Here is a 23,449-nt window from a genome sequence, read left to right as displayed (position 1 = left end):
TAAGCATATTGCAACAACAGCAACAAATCTATATCACTCACAAAAGATGTTAAGATTATCTTATACACTTGTATGGACACAATTTTGTTCACAGAAAGCATTAGTATACTTAATTAAAATATAGAGATCATGGGAGCAAAGGTAAGAGTTGGGAACTTCTCTAATATCAACTCTAACTATTTTAGTGTCCCCATCCTCTTGATTTGTCTTTTCCAAATACTTGTCTATTACTTTATGAAAAATGTTTCTACCTTGGCACCTACTCGTGACAAAACATTCCAAGTTTAAAGCTTTTGAGTGAGGACTATTAGCTGCATTTAAACAATTCAAACAGTGATGTAAACTAAAATCCTTTGTCTTCAAAAATCTTTTAAATCTCTGTTACTTTGGCCATCTCTTATATAAATAGGCTGAATGATTACTGCTATAAAAGGTAGAATTTGTAATAACAATAATCTTTTCAAGATGTAGACAGATTCTAACACTGTTTAAGTTTACAATTGTTCAACATTATAGTAAGACTTAAGAAAATAGAACTGCTGTGATTTTTTTTAACTACCTCGTAAGAACTAAGGTACAGTTTGAAAGGACATTGAAGGAGTTAGCTCTTGACAAATCTTTAAATGGTATAAAGCCCACCTGGCCATTTCATATGAAAGTAAAATTGTTAAGGTTTATACATAGTAAAAATAAATCTCAAAACAATTAACACAAACCTAGTTTCTTAAAATTCTTAAGTGAAAGCACTCTGATTTTAAGAGCAAATTAAGTCATTTCTAGTTTATGGACTGAAGTTTGAAATAAAAATTAAGTATCAAAATTGATAGAAAGCATAAAGCAAAATAAATTGTTATTATAAAAGGAAAACAGACAAATTCAGAGCATAGATTTAATTTAGAATTAATTTTAGGCAAGGCTGTTGAGTTATTGTTTTGTTACAATTAGATTTTTTAAGCAGCTGAGGTATTCCAGTCATTTCTCCTTATGGAGACCCGAGAGGCTGCAAATGCTGCAATCTGGAGCAAAAAGCATACAGTTAAAGGAACAACTAGTCAGGCAGCATGTGTCAAGGGAACAATAGATGCTTAGGGTCAAGGTTCTTTATCTGGACAGAAGAAGGGTCTCAAACTCGAAACACTGACTATCCATTTCACTCCACAGATGCAGTCTGATCTGCTGAGTTGCTCCAGCTGTTTGCTTTTTGGTCCATTTCTTCTTTATTTTACTCTCTGCATTGTATTATTTTATTTAAAAATGAGTAATTTAATTTTTGTTTTATTTTTTAACATTGATCATCGCTATTATGATCTGACATTTTAAACAATGACGAGAATTTCAATGGATTCATCTATAAAACATGACCTCTTTGGAAACCATTTCATACAGTCCTCTCATAGCAATAAAGAGGACAGTGTGATTTAACATATATTCTTTACTCTACAGGGAAAAGATTTAATCTATGAGAATTTCAAATAAACTAACAGTAAAACTAATTTAAAATTTTGAATTTTGTAATGTCAAATTTTCAAACATTAGTTTGTAATAATTGGCAATCTCAAGTTAATATTTGATAATAATAGTTAATAACTACCTGGTATCAGCAACAAAATAGTATGTTAAATAATGAACATTATACTATAGAATGGAGCATCTCCAAGGATGGATGAGAGGGAAGATCAAAAGAAATTATCAGGAAATCATGATTAAATGATGTCAAATTTAGATCTTAGATTCTGGACTGTGGGCAGGCAATCTAGTCTATCATTTGAAGGCAGGGTAAAGAATGAGTTAGAGCAACATGTGGTGTAACAAGTCTCAATTTCAACATGATGAGGAGAAAGGAAAAAGTTATAAAAGGAGGCATTTGTAACTGATTAAGTGATCATTGTTTATCGGCTTGGACTATGTTCAAATGCAGAAGTGTAGAGTTCAGAAATTCAAAATACATTTCTACAACAATGGAAGCCTGTCTTGCACAAAAAACTTTGGAGAAAGTAACAAAGGAAAGAAAGCATAAGATAACACAAATAGTTAGGTGAACACTGAGAAACCAGAAAATGTGCTTGGCACATCCTTTACCATTCCCACATGTGATCCCAGGAATCAGTTGAATTGTTGCTTCTTTCTCTGTCACGCTACGTGGAGAGGCAGGATTAAGTAAGAAACAATCAGAAAATGATAAATAGAAACAGATGGCATTTTGGTGAACTTAGAAAAAATGGACATCAGAAGAACCATGTTTGGAATAATATAAACTGTGAAATTAAATCCTGACTTTAAAGGGAGCCACAACAGAACCCACAGTATTGCAAATGTCCAGAGGGGAAATAAATATCAGGACATTGGTGAACGTGTATGCCTGACCACTACATCACTTAAAAGGCTATTTCATATAGTCGATGTATTGGCTTTCCTTGGCTATGTTGTTTTATGAAAGTCCAGTGACTCAGGTATATTAAATGCATGAAGATCAATAACACAGATTCAATATGGCTTTGAACAGATCTTAGTAACACATCACTTAAGATGCAGACACTGAACATTGAGGTGCATTCTTATAGGAAGTTTGGTCACCACATCTAGAAACTATGTTTAAGTACTAGGATTTTAATTACTACAATCACAACTTTTTGAAATAAAACTATCACAAAGGCACTTTCAGTTAAGGTAAAAGAAAAACAGTTATTCTTTTGAAAACAAGCCAGTTATTGTTACAATATAATGAATGGATTTATGGTGTGTAGATACTCATACATACAGGCATACATTATTCTCCAGGGTTTAGTTGGTTAATCACAGCTAATCTAATGTCCAAAGGAAATCTGAAAATAATTTTGTATTTGACTTTATTTCTGTTATTATGAAATAAGCTGCTCCACTCTAGTCTGCGTTATGAATATATTTATGTCTAGGTAATGGATTTGGTGGAGTTATTGGAGGAACTCATTTGTGCTTAATCCTTCCATGTGCGCTCTGACTTGTGCCAACAAATGAACAGATTACAGTCTTGGTCTGACGTGGCCAAAAAATATGGGTTTAGTTTCGCACAGGTGCTGTGCCAAACTGGATCAAAGTGTACCAATACACATTTATTAACCAAATGCTATTGCTGCTCAGTGTAGGAAGAAGGATCATATAACAATGTCTAATACATTAATACTGTATATAAGCATATATTTTAATATTAAAATATCCTTCCCTGTGGCATTCATTTGAGGCATTTCCTCCTGGTGTTAAATCACTCAACTCCAACTTGATCCAAGTCTTTTAGAGAGGATATTCTGAAAATGGCTTTTTGTTGTCTCATGTGTCTGAGTTGATGGTATCAAACCTTAACCATTAACTGAATAATTCCCAGTTTGAAGGCAAAACATTCTCACCTGTTCTGGAGAGGGTTTATGGTTTGCCTGCTCAGCTTGTGCTGAGGATTTCAAATGGTCATCCTCGTAATTATCTGCCATCAGCTTCATTCTGTTCTGGGTCTGTAAAAGAAGAAGGAAAAGGGGTAAATATATAAATTTGCTATAGTGCCAATCCTTATCCCAAGCATCTTAAGGATATTTTAAAACTCATATAAATGCACCAACTTTAAAGATGCAACTTCTTTCAAAGCTACAAAGTTACATTTCATTAGAGATACTGTACTTTATTATAGTTTAATGTTTCCCAACACCAATGCCCTTTTCACATTAAGGCACTTTGCAGAAGCGTTATCAACCAAAATTGGACTTTGGCCAACTTAACAAGATATTATGTCAGATTTGGCCAGCTCTATACATCTGCAACGAATGCACCATCCACCTGGACTTGTATCTTGTTTATGTATCTGGCTGTGTGAGCTGACCTGCGCTTAAAAAGCATCCCACAGGAGATAATCAGCTCTGAGCAGTTATAAGGCCTTGACAGGCACACACGGTGTCAAGTGCTTTTGAACAATTTTTAAATACTTCTGATAGAAACATTTAAAATATGTTTAAATGATTAAAATACAAATTATAAACCTAAACAGTAAAATACTAATAAATGAGAATAATGTTATTTAAAAGTAAAGTGAAGTAACTTCAATGAATTACATACTTTTCAGTGGATCAGCGATTCTTCAAATGAACAATCACTGTGTGCCAGCTTAGAATAAAGTTGAATGTCTGGGTACAAAGTACGTAAATCTGTTCTCTCTTCAACACATCACAAATCTCTGCTCAACTGAATGGCAAGACCACCAGCAGAACTTCTGAATTTTCAGAACTTTTGTGTATTAAGGCAAATACACAGCAGTCCGAGACATCCTGAGCAAGGAAGAGCAGGTAGCATGATTGGCTTAGAAGAGCTCACGAACAGAAAAAATTTGGTGAGAAAGGTAAGCTTTAAAGGGCATCTTAAGTAAACTAAAACCATTAACTTAAAGGATGAACAGGAAGTAAGAATTGGATGAAAGCAAACATCCAGACTGGTTATACAGGAGAGTATGGAGATTAGGCAAAATGAGGCTGTGAAAGACTTTGAAAACAAGGATGGTTAAATCTACACCTTTTCACAAATCGTTTTTTTTTTGTTGCCTTTCCTACAATCATGACACATAAGAAAATAAGAAATAGGAGCAGGAGTAGGCCATCCGGCCCATCGAGCCTGCCCCACCATTCAATAAGATCATGGCTGATCTGTCTGTAAACTCAGCTCCATCTACTTGCCTTTCCCCCACAACCCTTAACAGGTGGCCCCCCCGTTTTTCAAAAGTTCGCTTTACCACAGCTGCTGTTATGAAAGATTAGTACCTGTTTTCACTAACCAAAGAGGATTTTCACTTTTACAAAAAAAAGATGACCGCTTTATACATGTGTTTACCCTGAGAAAGACTACCATGACCATGAAGCCTTGTGCGGGCAGTTGTGTGCGTACACGTGTACGTGCATACGTATGTACGTGCGTAGGTGTGTAAATGCCGATTTTTTTCTCCAAATCGATTTGGGCTCGCTGTCATCCGGATTTTGATAAGTGAAACTACACCGTACAAACAGTGTTTCTATTTTATATAGGCTGTGTATTTCTCATATCATTCCTGCTTTTACTATATGTTCATGTTATTTTAGGTTTTATGTGTTATTTGATATGATTTGGTAGGTTATTTTTTGGGTCTGGTGACGCTCAAAAATTTTTCCCATACAAATTAATGGTAATTGCTTCTTCACTTTACGCCATTTAGGCTTCATACGAATGCTCTACCTTCGGATAACGGGGGAAACCTGAATTCCTTTACGACGTAAAAACCTATCTAACTGTTTCTTATTTAGTGAGGAAGCCTCAACCGTTTCCCTGGGCAAAGAATTCCACAGATTCACCACTCTCAGGGAAAAACAGTTTCTCCTCATTTCCATCCTAAATCTTCTCCCCTGAATCTTGAGGCTATGTCCCCTAGTTCTAGTCTCACCTACCAGTGGAAACAACTTTCCTACTTCCATCTTATCTATCCCTTTCAAAATTTTGTATGTTTCTATAAGATCCCCTCTCATTCCTCTGAACTCCAAACAGTATAGTCTCAGGTGACTCAATCTCTCCTCATAGGTTAACCCCTTCAACCCTGGAACAACCTGGTGAACCTCCCCTGCACTGCCTCCAAAGCCAGTATATCCTTTCTCAAGTATGGAGACCAGAACTGCCCACAGTACTCCAGATGTGGCCTCACCAGTACCCTGTATAGTCGCAGCATGACCTCCCTGAATTCCTTGAATTCAATCCCTTTAGCAATGAAGGCCAACATTCCATTTGCCTTCTTAATAACCTGTTGTACTTGCAAGCCAACTTTTTCATTTGATTCTGTGTCCATATAAACCTTCCATTCCCCCTTCCAGCCCTTCAAGGATCATACTTCAACTCTAAGCCTCAAAGTTATCTCAAATTCACCTGTTCATTTGCTTTTTCCACAAGGAGGAATAATAAAGTAGGCACTGCACAAGTGCTAGGTGAGGCAATTTTGTAGTTATCTATCACAGTTAACAAGAAGACAAAATCATTTTCAGTTTTGTGGGAGTAACAGACTACAAGCTGAAGCTTAATGCCAAATTGCAGCTTGGTATTTTGGAAGCAGTGCTAAATCACTCAGACCATCATTGGAAGTGCTTTCTGTACCACTCAGGTTCTGTAAATGGAAAGACAGAATTATTAACAGTAAGCATCATAAATGTGGTTTTAATAATTGGAAGCAACCATCTAACTCGTAATAGATTTAGACATTATTAATCCTTTGCTAAAGATGGACAAGGTGTAGACATGTAAAAGGACAATATCACTGCAAATTTATTTCCTCTATCGACATAACACAACATGACAAAGTTTGAGTTTCATATAGCAGCTTAGTAGTTTCTACCTCAAAACAGCTATAAGACAACACTGAATTAAAATTCATGCCTGATGAGGCTTACTCAAAGTGTGATTATTATTTACTGAAAACTTTTCCCCAATACTGTACATTTATCTGTCTGGCAGAAGGAACTATTTTGATAATTTTTTTTTCTTTGGGAACTGACAGGACTTAAAATAAAAAGCTTCAACAAACAATAATTCCAACAATGCATAAGGGCACAACTGCCACCTACTTTAATCAGCTCTCTATCTATTACTTGGTATAAAGCAACTCCCAAATTAAAAATACAACCAAAGAGATTTCCCTCAAGCTACCTTGTTAATAGGTTAGTGAAGTGGTCTTGTTTAAAGTTTATTAAAATCACCTAATCTACATATTCATCATTCATCTTCTAACTGGGAATATGAATCATTTTGGCTTGATGCTTGTTAGAGATCGAGGATTTATTAACATTACTTATGCTATTATTTGGTGATATATCTATTCAAACACACCCTGCCACCATTCCAAAAGATCCAAATGCACAGAGCACAAAATATAAAAACAAATCCCCTAATTCCTGCTATTACTGCAGAAGGCAGTTTGTATATGCAGGTAAATATTCTGCAACCTCAACAATAAAAGTTCATTGAAGGAATTCTCCTGCATCTAATTTTGTTATAATATTTTAAATATATTCATGGCACATTTGTGTGCCATAGGGTAGAGAATGCTTCCTTGCAGCCAAGGGTCAATTTTGGCTTGAACAGAAACCTTTCTTTCTTTCTAAATCTTTTTATTATTATTAGTAATATGGACAGAATACAAATGATATATTGATAAAGAAATTACAAACATACAAATTCCATTACATATGAAAAAAAACATAAACAATAGTTACAATATAAAGACATAAGCCATACAATATATGTATGAATGTGGTAAGTCTAAATATTTCATAATATATGATATAAAAAATACAGAAAAAAGAAACAAATATATATATATATATATAATGCAAAACTAGCTAATCTACTAATCTAATAACTAATAACTAATATAGAAGAAAAAAGAAGCAAAAAAAAAGAGAGAAAAAAAAGGGGGGCTGTTTATAATATCTCACAAGAATAAATATTCATCAATGCCATCACTTCCGGTCCTCTCAACATACATAAGCTAAAAGCTGGGAAATCAAATGAACTTGGAACAGGGTCATATTACATCATATGAAAATGTTGAATAAATGGTCTCCATAACTTTTCAAATTTAATAGAAGTCTCAAAAACACCACTTCTAATTTTTTCTAAATTTAAACATAACATAGTTTGAGAGAACCAATTAAATACAGTGGGAGGATTAATTTCCTTCCAATTCAACAATATAGATCTTCTAGCCATCAGAGTTAGAAATGCAATCATTCGACGGGCAGAAGAAGATAAATGCAGTGAGTCTAACATTGGTAAACCAAAAATTGCGGTAATAGGATGAGGTTGTAAATCAATATTCAAAACTGCAGAAATATCAAAAATAACTTTCCAATATTTCTCCAAAAATGAACAAGACCAAAACATATGAGTTAAAGACGCAATTTCAGATTGACATTTATCACAAATAGGACTAATATGAGAGTAAAAATGAGTTAATTTATCCTTGGACATATGGGCCCTATGTATGACCTTAAATTGTATTAATGAATGTTTGGCACATATCGATGATGTATTAACTAATTGAAGAATTCTATCCCAATTCTCACTAGAAATAAGCACCAGCTTATGCTCTGGGTTCTATTTTAGGGACTTCTCTCCCTTTTGCTCTTTCTAAATTGCCGAAACGAATTGACAACCCGATAGTTATACATACTTTACGTATATGGTTTCAATTTCGGAGATTCTTTGGGTTGACTCAATTTGTTTTAAATAGTCCTATTGTATCTAATTGTTTTTTCCACCCTTCCGTTATAGATCAAGCTTATTCCGCTTGGAAAACAAAGGGATTACTAAGATTTTCTGATTTATTTTTGGACAATTGTTTCATGTCTTTTGAGCAATTATCCAACAAATATAACTTGCCTAGATTTCATTTTTTTAGATATTTACAGATTAGACATTTTTTAAGTTCTGTACTCCTTACGTTTCCAAATTTTGTGCCTTCAGATATTTTGGAGAGTTTATTTGAATTAGACCCTTTTCAAAAAGGACTTATTTCAAAACTTTATAATATAATTATGAAGATACGTTCAGAGCCCCTTTATAAGACCAAAAAGGATTGGGAAAGAGAGCTTAAGCTTGAACAGAAACCTATACCAACTATTTTGGGTATTGATACATGATCACGCTTATCTTCTAATTTTTCCATTTGTACATCTTATGTCCAATATCTAATGTATAGAATTGATATACTGAAAATAAATGCAAACTTGTCACAGTTTTGGTGTATCAGGCAATTGATGGAAGCCGACACAACAGTGAATCACATACAATAGTGCCAAAGTGTTGACCTTTATATTCTTCTGAGTATCACATCATCAGAGATAGATCTTGCCAATCAATGGCATCTCCACTATACTTACTTATTCAAGTTCAACTTTAACTGATATTCAACCATGTATGAATACCTATGAATCCAGCCAAACAAAACAGTGTTACTCTACAGCCATGGTGCAAAACACAGTATCAACAGTCATGTACGGCACAAGGCACATATAAGATAGTTAGCACAAACCGTATAAGATAGCAGTAAAATACAGTCTCACAAAAAAATATAGTCTAAGTCCCTGAGTCAATGAATGCTGCAGCAGTCTGCAGTTGAACATAATACAGCTTGTCTACTGCCGAGTGAACACTGGGGGACAGCACTAACTCCAGCATGGATGCTGTGCCACACCGCCTCTGGCACTTCAGAGGAGTGGCTGACTCTGATGCCTCCCACTAGGCAGCTGTAAACCAGCAACACCACGGCTTGAGGCCTGATCCTCACTACGACCAGGGCCATGTAGCACCCCCGCTGCCTCCCCCTGATGTTGGCCAAAAACCAATGAATTGGACGCAGCATTCCATACCACCAATATTCAATATTGCAATTGAAAACAATATACACTTAAAAAAGACAATAGCACCTTTGGTTGACCCTATAGAAGTCACTAAGTTTTAACCCACTGCCATCTTAATGGAAGCAATTATAACATTTATGAAAGAATCAAATGGGTGCCCATGTAGGGTTCTCAGTACTATTGACTGTGATGTTAACTGTTAAGGCTAACAAAATGGCTTCTCTGTAATGTCACTTAATGCTGTAATGGGTTTCTGCAGCTGGAATGTTTGGGTTATAACAGCAGATAAGGGGGGAACTAACCAATGGAGAGTTGTTATGCTATCTTGTATGTGTGAGCTGAGCTGCAGTTTGTGGTCTTTTTCGGGAGGCAGGCGATGAAAATGGATGTGTGAGGAGCGGACAGCGGTTCCAGGGCGGCGGATACTGAAATTCGGTGGTTCGGATGGTGGCCAAAGGCTCGGAAGGTCGTTGTGGATGGACCCAGAGGTGTGAGCTCCAACGCATTAAAATATTATGTGCACAAGACTGATAAACATTGATTTGGTGCCTTTATTTTATCTGTTTCTACTAACCCATCACAAAGAAATCATTATAAAGTTGTAATTATTTACTTGCCTTTGGTGTATTATCTGATATTTTGTGTTGCAAGCTTGCACTGGGCTGCATCACACTGTATCCACACCAAAGCTTTTGCACTGTTGGTGAGGCCGATGGTGGTTCACCCTAGGCGAATGGGAGTAAATTGGGGGGGGGGGGGGGTGCACAGATGCTGCAGTCAAAATCTCCTTGAAAAAAACGTGACTTCTCCACCTTCTCTTGGAATCCTTGGTTTGTGATTGCTTAAAGTGGAGAAGGACCATTTTGGATTGTATAGATAAGAGGCCCTGTGTAAATGTTACAAGGAACACATCAACTCTGCCCCATCAATAAAAGAATCTGCAGTTCCCAGTTAACTCAGAATCCACAAGATTAGGGTGGAATCCAAGTTATTTAAACTCCCAAGGACTGCCTCAAGAAACTTCTCTTTTTGAGCCTGTATAAAATGGAGAGGAACAAACAAAAGTACACCTTTCTAGGATTTCAGTCTAGATTTCTATGGGTGAACAGGAGAACTAGGTGTTAATGCAGTGCAGCCATGCAGTGACAAATCACAGTGCATCAATAAACACATAATATGGAGAGCAAAAGTAAGCATTAAGATCATCTTAAAAAGAGAGAAACACAGAAAGTTAGGAAGTAAATTGGGACAAAGGCATGTCCACCAACAATGGGATGTAGAACTTTGGAAAATGAGCAAAGAGCCAGGAACAGAGGGGCTCAGTAATCCCAGACAGTTCAGGCTGGAGATTCGGAAGATGAGGGCTACAAAGGCCATGTGAAAGGAGTGGTTTTGAAAATAAAGTTAAGAATTTTAAAACCTGTATTACAAAAGCACTCAAAATACAAGAATAATGATTATATTTTACTGCAAATGATAATTCCTATTATGGAGAATATTTCTAATGGCTAGTGTGCTTTATTCATGGGTTCTCCAAATGCCTGCTACAACCTTAACAGAAAATGGTCAAACTGAAGAAGAGAATGAGTTCCTGTATATCCCCATTAAATTTTGCAGCATGACTTTGAAACAAAATTTAAGCTATTGCTATATACATGAAATTCTTGTATTCAGATGTAAGGGAACAAAGCCAATACAAATGGGACATACAGGAATTACAAGATTGAATTTACAAGTTCAGTATGTATGCAGAGCAGAAATCTGTTTTTCATTAAGTGTTAAGTACCAGAACAATAAGAGCTATAAGATTGAGTAACAAAGCATTAATTCCAGTGACTGTTTTGGACAGCATTTTAAACTGACAGTTGACATTAACATGGAGTTTATGCATTAATACTTGTTCTCAGAGACTAGTTTAGCTCTGATCATATATGGACTCTGTTATACAATCATTTGTAACATTTCTTTATTGCTAGTGAGTGCATGTTACTGAAAGGCAGCTGTTGCTGTCTGTTATATGGAAGATGAGTAGAGAAATTTGATGGCAGCATGTTTGGTATCCAGAAAAATACTTCAAGTAACTTCAAGAAACTTTGAAGTGTTTGGCATTTCAAATGATAGGCTCAATTAACTTGGTGTTTATGTTCAATCCCTTTGATGCTGTAAATAAACTAAGTATCCGAAAAAAAAGCAGCTTTGTGGAGAAATTATTAGGTTACACAGCATCAGTGAATAATGTTCGATTGTAGAAACAGCAGCCTCACTTGAATAAAACGGCATGTTTTTTAAGAGATTCCTGAAGAATAAAACACCCACTAGGCAGGCACTGAATTACAAGAAATTCATTGAGGCCAGTTTTAATGACCACAAATGGTGAAAGTGGGGCTCAAGGGGCTTATGGAAGTAGCAGAACTCTTGTATTTAGTTACTCTGCAAACTAACTGCCAATCATTCATTATTCTGTAGATTTATACATTCACTAAATTTTATCATTGATTTGTTGACCATGGTGTAAATAGTACAACAAAAGTGAAAGGTGGTATGAAATTAATTCCATGAATGTATTACAGAGGAATAAAATAGATAAATGCTAATACCTTAATTATACTAACCACAATTTATGTATGTGCTATACTCTCCCTGCACCACGTAAGCCGATGCTGCTTTTGGAAGGTGATAACCCTGGGCCCAGAGTATATCTTTAAAAGTGCAAGTACTCTTCTTAACGATTTAAATGCTATCTAAATTGGAACAATACCAGCACGTAGGAAAAAGGTGTATCTATTGAGATGAACTGAGAGGATATGGAATAGTAGAACACAAATACTAGGCAAATAATTAAACTTTTAAAACAAAAAAGTGTAAGTTACCCTTCCAACTAAATTTTGGCTTTAATTTCCAGTAATGCAGTGAACACTTTCTACATTCTTGAACTTATACTTAATGCAATTTTGGATCTTGGCTATTTCACCTAGAAGTCACTTAATAATTCATGCATTTTCATGTTTATTAGCAGCTTTTTGCCATTTACTGCCTTCAAGCATGTTCCTCTGTTAAGTAAGATCATGGCTAATTAAACGTCTTTCTTGATCACCTTATCAACCATTCTGCATATGCCTTGTTGCCCATAATGTGAATCTTAATTTTGAAGATATTCTAATAAATGAATATCTTCTGAGATAAATAATTCCAAAGATCTGAAAACTGCTGTTTCTCAAAATGCACTCTCTACTCAATCTTAATTGGTTGATCTCTTCTTTCCAAACAATAGCACCAGTTCTACAACCCTCCAGCTAGAAGAAACATTCTCTCAGCATCTCCACTGCTAATCCCACTCAGAATCATGCTTGCCCATTTAAAATCAATTTTCAGTTTTGAGGCCTGTAATAAGTATAAACTTAATCTGTTTATAGATCAGCTTCGTCATACCAGGAAGCAATTTTGTGAACCAACACTACTCCAAGATAATAATATTTTTCTTTTAAATAAAGAAACTAATACTTCACGCAGTCACACAGTACTCCAAGTGAAGTTGGCTAGACATCATATTTTCACCATGACCCTGTTTCAGTTTTGCATCATTCTTGCATGAAAGTCTAACTTACCAGTTGCCCCATAATTGTTTATTATACATACCTGCATTTTAACCTTCTGCCTCTCATGAACCAGCACATCAGATCCCTACTAAACCAATACTTAGAAGTTCTCACCAGTTAGAGTATTGTTTCTTTCCACTGAAGAACCTGACATTTCCCATTGTTCTCCATCTGTGATTTTCTAGCTCAGTCAACAGTTTTATAACTTTTTCATACTCTTTAATTCTCATGACTATTCACTTTCCCACACAACTTTCTTTCATCTGTGCATTTTGGATCAATAATATATTGATTTTTAACTGTCAGATTAGCGAGTGGCTAGTGGCCCAGTAATAAGCATGGTATAGTAGTGTAGTTGCTAGTGCAATTGCCTTGCAGTGCCAGCAATCACCGATCAGTGCTCAATTCACACTGCCGTCTGTAAGGAGTTTGTCCATTCTCCCTTTAACCATGTGGGCTTTCTACAGGTGCACCAGTTTCTCTCACATTCCAAGCACATACAGTTAGGATTAGAGTTGGTTAGTCGTGTGCATGCTATGTTGGCTCTGGAAGCATGGAAACACTTGCTTTCTCAACAGAACCCTTGGGCTCTTTTGATCATTGATGCAAAATAAGGCATTTCACTGTATGTTTCAGTGTACGTGTGACAAATAAAGGTAAACTTTTAAAATCTTTTTAGAATCAGAATCAGATTTATTATCACCGGCATGTGACGTGAAATTTGTTAGCTTAGCAGCAGCAGTTCAATGCAACACATAAGATAGAAGAGGGGGACCCACCCCCCCAATAAATAAATAAATTGCAGTATACGAATATTAAATAGATTAAAAATAGAGCAAAAAATTGAAATAATATATATTTAAAAAGTGAGGTAGCGTTCAAGTGTTCAATGTCCATTTAGGAATCAGATGGCAGAGGGGAAGAAGCTGTTCCTGAATCGCTGACTGTGTTCCTTCAGGCTTCTGTACCTCCTACCTGGTGGTAACAGTGAGAAACATGCCCTGAATGCTGGAGGTCTTTAATAATGGACACTACCTTTCTGAGACACCGCTCCTTGAAGATGTCCTGAGTACTTTGTAGGCTAGTACTGTTATGCCTGTGCCCCAACTCTGAGGAACCGAAGGGTACAAAGTAGCCTCCTCCTTTTTGAGAATCGCAAGATCGCTATTAATTCAGGGCAGGAAACCCAGGAAATGAGAGAAAGACACGCAGAATCCACAAGGGGTTTGGAATGTCCTGGCCCCTCAGCGAAAGCCACGGGAAATGGCCATTGTCTCTTGGAGACGGAATTGTGTATTGAGTACTGTATTATTTATTTGAAGTCCTCAGGGATGACCAAAGTGGGCTGGGTTGAGGGATGGCACCATCCCAACCTGATTGACATCTGAGACCCCGTGAGTAAGGATAAAAGAGGGTCTGGGGAACAACCCCTTTAGACGCACCAGGAGAAATGCTAGAAATCTCGTGATAGTGTTCAATAGCGACAGTCAGTGGAGGGCCCACGTGTGTCTTTTCCCGTTGCCCGGGATTGCGGCCTTACCACGGAAGACGGCTTAGCTAAAGAAGAGATCACCACCAACGAAATTTCGAAGGATCGACATCATAAAAAGGAAAAACTGGCAAGTTCTAAAAATCTGTCTTTCTCCAACCAAAGGCTGCAGCCTGAATGATCTAAAGTGACTTTTATATTTCCATTGGACAATACGTTATCCCTTAGACAACGATAGAGCTATTTCTTATTGATTATTATTATACCCACGCTTTTAGATTTAGTATTGACAACGTATATTATCTGTATGTTTGCATTGATATTATTTTTGCGTATTTTTATCAATAAATACCGTTAAAAATAGTACCATCAGACTTCAACGGACCTCTCTATCTTTGCTGGTAAGTGACCCAGTTACGGGGTACGTAACAGTACAGGCAGTCCCCGGGTTACGTATGAGTTCCGTTCCTGAGTCCGTCTTCAAGTCGGATTTGTACGTAAGTCGGAACAAGTACATCTGGTATTATTTAGCGTCAGTTTGTCAAATGTTTGTCTTAGTATATAGTATGTATTTTACCTATCTATGCATATAAGACACTTAAGAAACGTATGCATTCCAATAATTAAATCACTGTGTTGCTTAGTAATAATTGTAGCTTTCATCGGGTCAGGGCATTTCACATGCTCCATTACTCTCACTTTATCTGTTATCTTTTAAAATTGTTCCGATCGTTGACCGACTGTAGCCTAACACATTTCCAATAACTGATGGCGTTTCACCTCTTTCCAAACGCTTTATTATTTCCACTTTATTTTCAATCGTGATCGCTTCCCGTCAACGGAACAGAAACACTGCGGGCGGCGGGTCCCAAGATGCACCAGCTCCCGAGGTCTGCAGGGTGCTAAGGACCACTGCACCCCGTCAACAGAACAGAAACACTGCGAGCGGCAGGTCCCGGGGTCCGCTGGGTCCTAATGACCACCTCATAAGACAGGCTAAATGGGACAAGTGGGGGCTGTGCTGAGTTTGGGTATTTGATCCTCCATAATATTCCGCGTGGGTATTTAAACTGGAGGTGGCAGTGTTTTTTTTACGAGGTCGAGTTGTGAGCTCGACATCAACCCAGCATGGGAGCTAGATTGAACCTCCGTTCTCAAGCCCAGCGCGGATCTCACGGCACCACCAGCGGACCGGAACTGGGGGGGGGGGGGGGAGGTGGGGTGGGGTCAGGGTGAATCTTACTAAGAAAAATTTAAGCCGAATACAAAGTTAAACACTCAACACAGTGTCAACGGCAACGACTTAAAATGGTGGACGGTGGTCTCCTTCTTCAGTTCGTAAGTACGAAAGTTGGGCATTCATAACTCAGGAACTACCTGTACCCAAGACGGAGCTGACTAAATTTACAACCCTTTGCAGTTTCTTTCAGCCCTGTGCAGCAGCCCTCCCCCCACATACCAGACACTGATGCAGCCTGTTAGAATGCTCCCCACAGTACATCTATATGTTTTTGAGTGTATTTGTTGACATGCCAAATCTCTCCAAACTCATAATGAAGTATAGCCGCTGTCTTGCCTTCTTTATAACTACATCGATATGTTGGGACCAGGTTAGATTCTCAGAGATCTTGACACCCAGGAAGCTGCTCACTCTCTCCACTTCTGATCCCTCTAAAAGGATTGGTGTGTGTTCCTTCATCTTACCCTTCCTGAAGTCCACAATCAGCTCTTTTGTCTTACCGATGATGAGTGCCAGGCTGTTGCTGCAAAACCACTCCACTAATTGGCATATCTCGCTCCTGTACTCCCTCTCGTCACCATCTGAGTTTCTACCAACAGTGGTTGTATCATCAGCAAATTTACAGTTGGTATTTGAGCTATGCCTAGCCACATAGTCATAGGTATAAAGAGAGTAAAGCAGTGGGCTAAGCACACACCCCTGAGGTGCACCAGTGTTGATTGTCAGCGAAGAGGAGATGTTGTCACTAATCCACACAGATTGCAGTCTTCCAGTTGGGAAGTCGAGGATCCAATTGCACAGGGAGGTACAGATGCCCAGGTTCTGCAACTTCTCAATCAGGATTGTAGAAATGATGGCATTGACATCCATTAGAAACAATCTGCTATACTAAAAAACTACCGTTTTAGCCCTATGGTTGTTTTCAGTCATTTAACTTGTCTTCTTTCTATGCTAGTATGTTAACTACAATCCTGCAGTCACTCACTTTAAATTACTTCTTATTTGACACTTCATCATATATTTCTGAAAATTCACTGACTATAGTCAGTGCTTTACTGTTATTTACCTTGATAACTACATCCTCAGATAAACCATCAGATGTATTAAACATAATTTTCTTTATTAAAACAATGTTAATGCTTCTAATTCATAATCACCTAGATTTTGTTTAAACTAGTCATCAGCAGCGCTTGTTCACCATGTTAATCTTAAAGTCACATGGGTCTAATCTGGTTTGAAGCCTGGTGCCACAGCCAACCCACAAAGAGGAGTGACTATTTTAAGGGTTTCAGTATGAGGCCCCAAGCAATGATAATCTTAATATCTTGTTGCTAGCCAAGGTGTCTGCTTTGATTTTAACTGTTCTAATGATTTAAAAAGAGAAATAAATATATAATTAATTTCTTCCTGCTTATTTATCACTAGATACTTGTTTTGCCTTCACTTCCAAAACATCTGTTGCGTCTCTGCAATTAAATAGATACAAAATGTTTACTTAACGCCTCAGTCATTTTCTTAATCCTAGTGTAATTTTTCTTTCCGTGTCTCCAGAAGACACACATTACCATGGAACTACATCTGTGTTAGCTATTGCATCAAATGCATTTGTGCGAATAATTTGCCTATTTTGTTACAAATGTTTCATCTAACCAGTTAAGGCATTTAATTTTAGCTTTTAACCATTTTTCTCAAATTTGCTCTGTGTGAGCTGGTATATTGTTCTGTGAAACACTCTACCCCTTACTGTCTCACTCATGGTTATTACCCAAAATACTCTGTGGTCTTCACCTTTCCTTTTTAAATCTCTCAGCTGGTTATCAGATATGTCAAAATGCTTTTCCAAACTGTAAGTGCTAGCATCCCATTGTGCAAAAGCCCATTTTGGAGTTAACTCTGAACTCTGATTATTCATTCAGACCTATTCTATGTCAACCTTTGTGCAGGTCAAGTAACAATCCCAACATTTTTGTTAAATGTTTTTATTTAGCACCTAACTCCTTAAAGTCAGTCAGTGGAACCTCATACCTCAACATGTTTTTTGATTCATATATAAACCAGAGCAATCAATTTATTCACGTTCCACTTCAAAATCTGGACAGAATCCAGGCACAAGACAAGAAAATCTCATATTGATCAGTCTAAGATTCAAGTGCTTCTCATCCTTTTGTTGCCCATTGAAGCAGGAGAGTGGTATTAGTTGGCAAAATAATTTATGTTTTCATGGAAAAAGCAGAGGACCTCTACAGACATAGTGCTAAATAATAAAAAAAGTTTGTTCCCCTCTTTCTGTGATGTCCCCTTTGTTTTCCAGCTGGCAATAGCTATAATGACATTTATATGAAGAGCTCATCATAGGAAATCATAGGCTTAAGTTTATGGTGTAGGTTGTAAAATTGTTCTGAAACAATAGTCTGAACAGCATCCTATCAATAGTTAGACATTGTTTTATTAGAGACACCATCTCCATGTTTGTGGACAAAAGACAGAGTTACTCTTCAATTCCCTCCTTAACAATTCTCCATTTCCAATATCAACTGGCTCATCAAATTAGAAAGTCTTGACATTGGTCCAGGTTTACCTTTTGTTATGAATTTAAAATAAGAACAGTGAAAACACAAAGACACAGGAGTGCCAAATACTTCAACATCAGAATACATAATAATATTAATACACACCAGAATGCAACCTTCATATCTGACAAGTACAATTGCATCATTAAATGTTCCTTTACAGAATATGGCAAAAATGTGATGGTATACAAGGAGATTAAAATATCAGCATTGTACCTTTAACATACATAACTCAACATGCTAGAACTGCATACTGATTTAGTTTTATTCCTCTGAATACTAAATGGTTATAAAAAACAATGTTTACCAAATTTTCAAGTCCAATATTTAGGAAACCATACAACACGGAGTGTGGGGAAGAGTGCAAAAATTGTTGGTCTTATTCACCTTGGTTCAAAATAATCTGCCTTTCCAAAATTTTAACTGACTACAGCACTGGATGAAAATAAATGAAGGCTCCCATTCTAAAATACATCAAATATATTTTTCATTAAAATACTTCAGCTTTCATAATTTATAATTTATGCAGTTACATGTAATTCAACCAAAATGAACTATGGTAACTTGCCAATCCCTAAATCCAGTGCTTAAAATAGTGACCCCCCTTGCACTGTATTTCACACACTGGGCAAAGGACATCCATTTCATGGGAAGATAACTGGTCTCATTGGATACAATTAAATGAAGGTTTATCGCTACAGAAAGCTGTCTGTGAAGTTATGGAACTCAAAATAGTCAGTAATGAAGCAGATAATTTTCAACAACAGATAACTGTTGTACTTGAGAAGGAAAAATAGCCATAGCCTCTAATGGCACACCCTATAGGATAACTCCCAGTGCAAAGGATTTTTGCATCATTGGAACCTTTCTCACAATGTAGGAGAATTAGAAAAGCCATTTATATTAGACAAGCTTTGCAGCAAAAATGAGATTCATTCATTTGCAACAAAATCTTCTTTTCACCTGGCCACTCTTATAAACTTTCCATTTTGCTGCACTTTGGAATCATTCCAAACCATGCTAACTGATGATCAAGTGAGATGTGTCAGGAATCCCATTAGCTTAGGCTATTTCCCATGATTTATCCAAAACATACTGGAATCTTGCTCTAATCCTGTCCCTGGGAGCCATGCAAAAAGCAAAAAGAAAATGTGTTGGATAGGCATTCTAAGTCCCACTCCAGAGATGAACACAAGATTCCAGACTGACCTTTAGCATGCTATTGAGGGAATACTATACTAAAGGAAGTGACATCCTTCAGATGAGATGTTAAACTCATTCTTTTTCTTCAATGTTAGGTGTACAAAATAGGAACAGACACTATTTTAAAGAAAAGCAGGGGAGTTATCTTCATTACACTGGCTAATTTTTATTCAGTCAAAATCCCTCAACTAAAAATGCTCAGTTTGCTGTTTGAGGCAGTTTTCTGTGGTCAAATCAACTCTCCTTAACAGTGATGCGACTTCCAAAATACTTCATTGACTTTAAAGTACCTTGAAACATCTGAGATAAAGAAAATCGCTATATAAATTCAAGTCCGAAACAACAGAAAATCTGCAAATGCTGGAAATCCAAGCAACACACACAAAATATTGGAGGCTTAGACCCTTCATCAAGACTGGAGAAAAAAAGATGAGGGAGTCAGAGTAAGAAGGTGGGTGGAGGGAGGAGAGGAGGGGGGTGGTGGAAGGAGTGGTGAAAGAGGTACAGGTTTGTGGATCTTGGGTAGGAGGTAGAAACAGGAGGTGTGGAGTGACAGAACTTCCAAGTCCTTTTTTCTTAGTTTTATTTTTGGAGTGGGAACTATCATGCATAAAGGTGATATGAAACACAGCAGTAACAAACTTAATGCATGAGAGAGTGCATTTATCAGTGATGATGTTAACCAATTAAGTGTCACTTCGAAGATTAACTTCAGCTGCACAATGGTCCCACTCAGTGTTACTTTCAGAATCCTTCCCATGATCTCCCCATGGTGAACAAAATCTTAACTTTTAAAATTCAACAACAGTAATAAAAAACATGGGCAGTAAAGTTCACCATAATTTTTTAACTTTAAGAAAAACACATAATTGACAATAAAACAAGTCTCATTACTTTTTACACTGGGAATTGGAGGCAGTACATAGAATCTGGTTAAAAGCACCCTGTAATTTCTTGAATAAGCTCTACAATTAGGTGTGACAAACATCACCAGAGGGGCAAGATTCAATCTAGGATTTATTTGGAGGTGTTGCAGTACAATTTACTGGCAGATATCCAGTTAAATCACCTCATTCTCAGTGCATTCTTAGCTTAGAAGGCTACCTTTCATTTTTTCACCCACTGTGCCCCAAACTCCGTAGTAATTATATCCTTCACTAATGTTTTGTTTGAACATGTGGAAGTCTTTGGCATACATATACTATTAGAATGCAGTCACACAGAAAAAAAATGTAGTAATTATACTCAAAGAATTACCTGGCTTGGAGGCGAGAGTATAAACAAGCCTGTGCAATACAATTTGCTAAAGATATTTAATCAAGATATTATACTTAATCCAGATTACGTGCCAGGATTTAATGTACAGAATGTCAAGGTTTGAGAGTACCTCCTTTTATATTAAAATTATTATGGACGGTTGACTTTTACTTCACAAAATGCTCACAATATCTGGAGAGTTTTTAATTACTTGGAACTCAGTTGATTAACCTGTGAAAGATTGGGAGAACGTGGTTCTGAATAAACTTAGTGAACAAACAGACAATTTTCCCTTGTTTAATGTTTGAATTTTTTTCCTTTTGAGTCTCCCCTCAAGGAAATATCCTTTTAGTAAATTATAGTACTGGTATAATGAATTATAGCAGCACTTGAACATTAGCAATCTATTCAATAGTGAGATTTCACCAGAAAACATAATCCTGCCCTACAGTTCTACTGCTCATATGTGAATGGAAATTCTACATGGTCTTTTTAATGTCCAAATTGCTTGAGGGCTCATACCTTTGCATTTCGATTCATATGGGTTCACAAAAACAATGAAAACAAATGCTGAAAGTCCAAGGATCAATGAAGCACGACCTTGATTTCAGTGTCCAATGGAAGGTTTATCCCTAATTGTGTTCCCATCGTAAAAACACCAAACAAAACTTATTATTATAAGTAAATGGGCTAAGAATCACTCCAGTAGGACAAGACCTATACTTAATAAGATTATTGTATCTGCTTGAAGAATGATTCCTAAAATCATGAGCCACATGTTTTAAGCATATGACCCCAAACATTTTCTTACTGAAATATTATCCTCTGGTGTTATCATTTATTAAGTATGGAATGAGATTCCCAAGGTATGAAGGATTCCACGACTAATGCAGCATTTAACAAACTGCCTCACATCACAAATCACAAGCAAATATTTTTTTCAATTCAACACCAGTAAGACTCCAGCTATCTTCATTTCTTCCTAATGAAATAATTGCATTGTGAGTTATTTTTCTTTCTTGCTCAGTCTTGTCATTTTGTATTATTTGTCAAACATACCTGATGTTCACAAGAGTTAAGAATAGTAACTACCTGTGCATCTATTCTACTTGTCTCCTTTGAAATTCGCACAATCTGATCTTTTTCGGCACATTTTTTCTTGTTTACCTCAATTTTACTCTGCACAAACTAGCAACCAATACAGCATTTAACTGACTAGCAAAACTTTACTGTACAAATTGCCTGTTCTTGCTGATTTTCATTTTTCTCCAACCACCAAACCTGAAATCCTCCTCTTTATCTCAGTAGCATTCTGAAGCAATTCCTGGAGACCCGTACAACAGTCATGCTTAACTGGTTCAATATTCTCTCTTCTCTCCTCCTGACTTTCCCTTAAACATAGGTTTTGAAATTTAGCCAAGAGATTCTAGCACTTTGCAGTTGATTTCTTTACCTCTTTGTTTTGCCATTGAAAATCAAAACTCAATTCTTCAGTTATGCATTTGATCAACTCCTAACTTACTTCCCACTTCCTTTTTCAATAGCAACACACACAATATGCTTGAGGAACTCAGCAGGCCAGGCAGCATCTATGGAAAAAAGTATGGTCGACATTTTGATTTACTCTTGTTTGTCCTTTGTCAATAACAGCTTTTGTCAGTGAACAATAATATATTAAAATTGGCTGCTATTATACCAAATTTTGCAGCAGCCAATTTCATTGTGGTGTAAAACACAAGGACCTTGCAGCTAAGAGACTTACTTAATTTCAGGAGAAAAATGTTCTCTTTGCAGTTTGTTGGAGCCAAAAGTTGTGAATGGATTCTTTCTACATGCATGCATTATATATCACAAAAAAGTAACAAAGAAAACCTTCCCAAAGATCTGGTTATCAGCAATTATTAGTTCCCAAAACATTAAGCAGTTGAAAAGCAAACACATTGAACTATAATATTGATGTTATCTTGAGACTAATTAGTTAACATACACAGTGACATATCAGAACAGAGGAAATTCACAAGTACTCAGCTTTCCAATAATCATCATATATCAAACTTCTTGCACCCACAAAAACCATTAGCAGCAATAGAATTGTCATGAAACTAGAAACCCTCTGAGATTGTACTGAAAATCTTTAGCTTAAAAAAAAATTGGACAGAGGCCTGGAATTTTGGAAGTGGGGTGGAAAGAAGGAATTAATACACCTCATTAAGTAATGCTTGCAGTTCCATGGAAAACAGAATATTTTAACATATTTTATACATAAGATGTAAATGGTGGGAAAATTACAGTGTTAAAATTAGGCATTTTGTAAAGAAACACTTTAAATTGACTCTGTGTTCAATAAAGTAAGTTTCACCGATTGCAATAGAGTGACGGCATTTGCCTTCAATGTGATGGTAATGTGTCAGCTTTCTGACTTTTCCACAAAGTCATTTCCTTAATTCAGTGGTAAAGTCCTTATGCTGGTAGTATGCTGGCTTGCTTTCAGGGGCTATTCATATAACCAGATGCCCCATGGTGCATATACATTACAGAGTTGAACAAAGGCACTAAATTCTAATTTATAGCCATCCTTTCAAGAAAAAGTTTTTCTTGTTAAAATTGTTAAATCAGGATTGCTGTTATTTTGAAGAGAAATCAACCCTGAGGGCATAAGTGCAACACATACAAAGATGACTTTTTAGTGACATTAATATTTTGATGCA

At 36.6% G+C, this 23,449-nt stretch overlaps 1 protein-coding gene across 5 annotated transcripts in view; it reads right to left on the bottom strand.

Annotated features, from left to right (window-relative positions):
- Positions 1-23,449, bottom strand: part of LOC132398500 (ELKS/Rab6-interacting/CAST family member 1-like) — a 734,829-nt gene that overhangs the window by 155,904 nt on the left and 555,476 nt on the right. For all 5 annotated transcript variants that reach the window (XM_059978062.1, XM_059978065.1, XM_059978064.1 and 2 more), the window contains one exon: positions 3,381-3,482. In XM_059978062.1, the coding sequence (XP_059834045.1) occupies positions 3,381-3,482 (102 nt within the window). The remainder of the gene's footprint in view (positions 1-3,380; positions 3,483-23,449) is intronic.

This window comes from Hypanus sabinus, chromosome 8 (genome assembly GCF_030144855.1).
Source record: "Hypanus sabinus isolate sHypSab1 chromosome 8, sHypSab1.hap1, whole genome shotgun sequence".
NCBI classification, from domain to species: Eukaryota; Metazoa; Chordata; class Chondrichthyes; order Myliobatiformes; family Dasyatidae; genus Hypanus; species Hypanus sabinus.
This window is presented reverse-complemented; position numbering and strand designations above follow the sequence as displayed.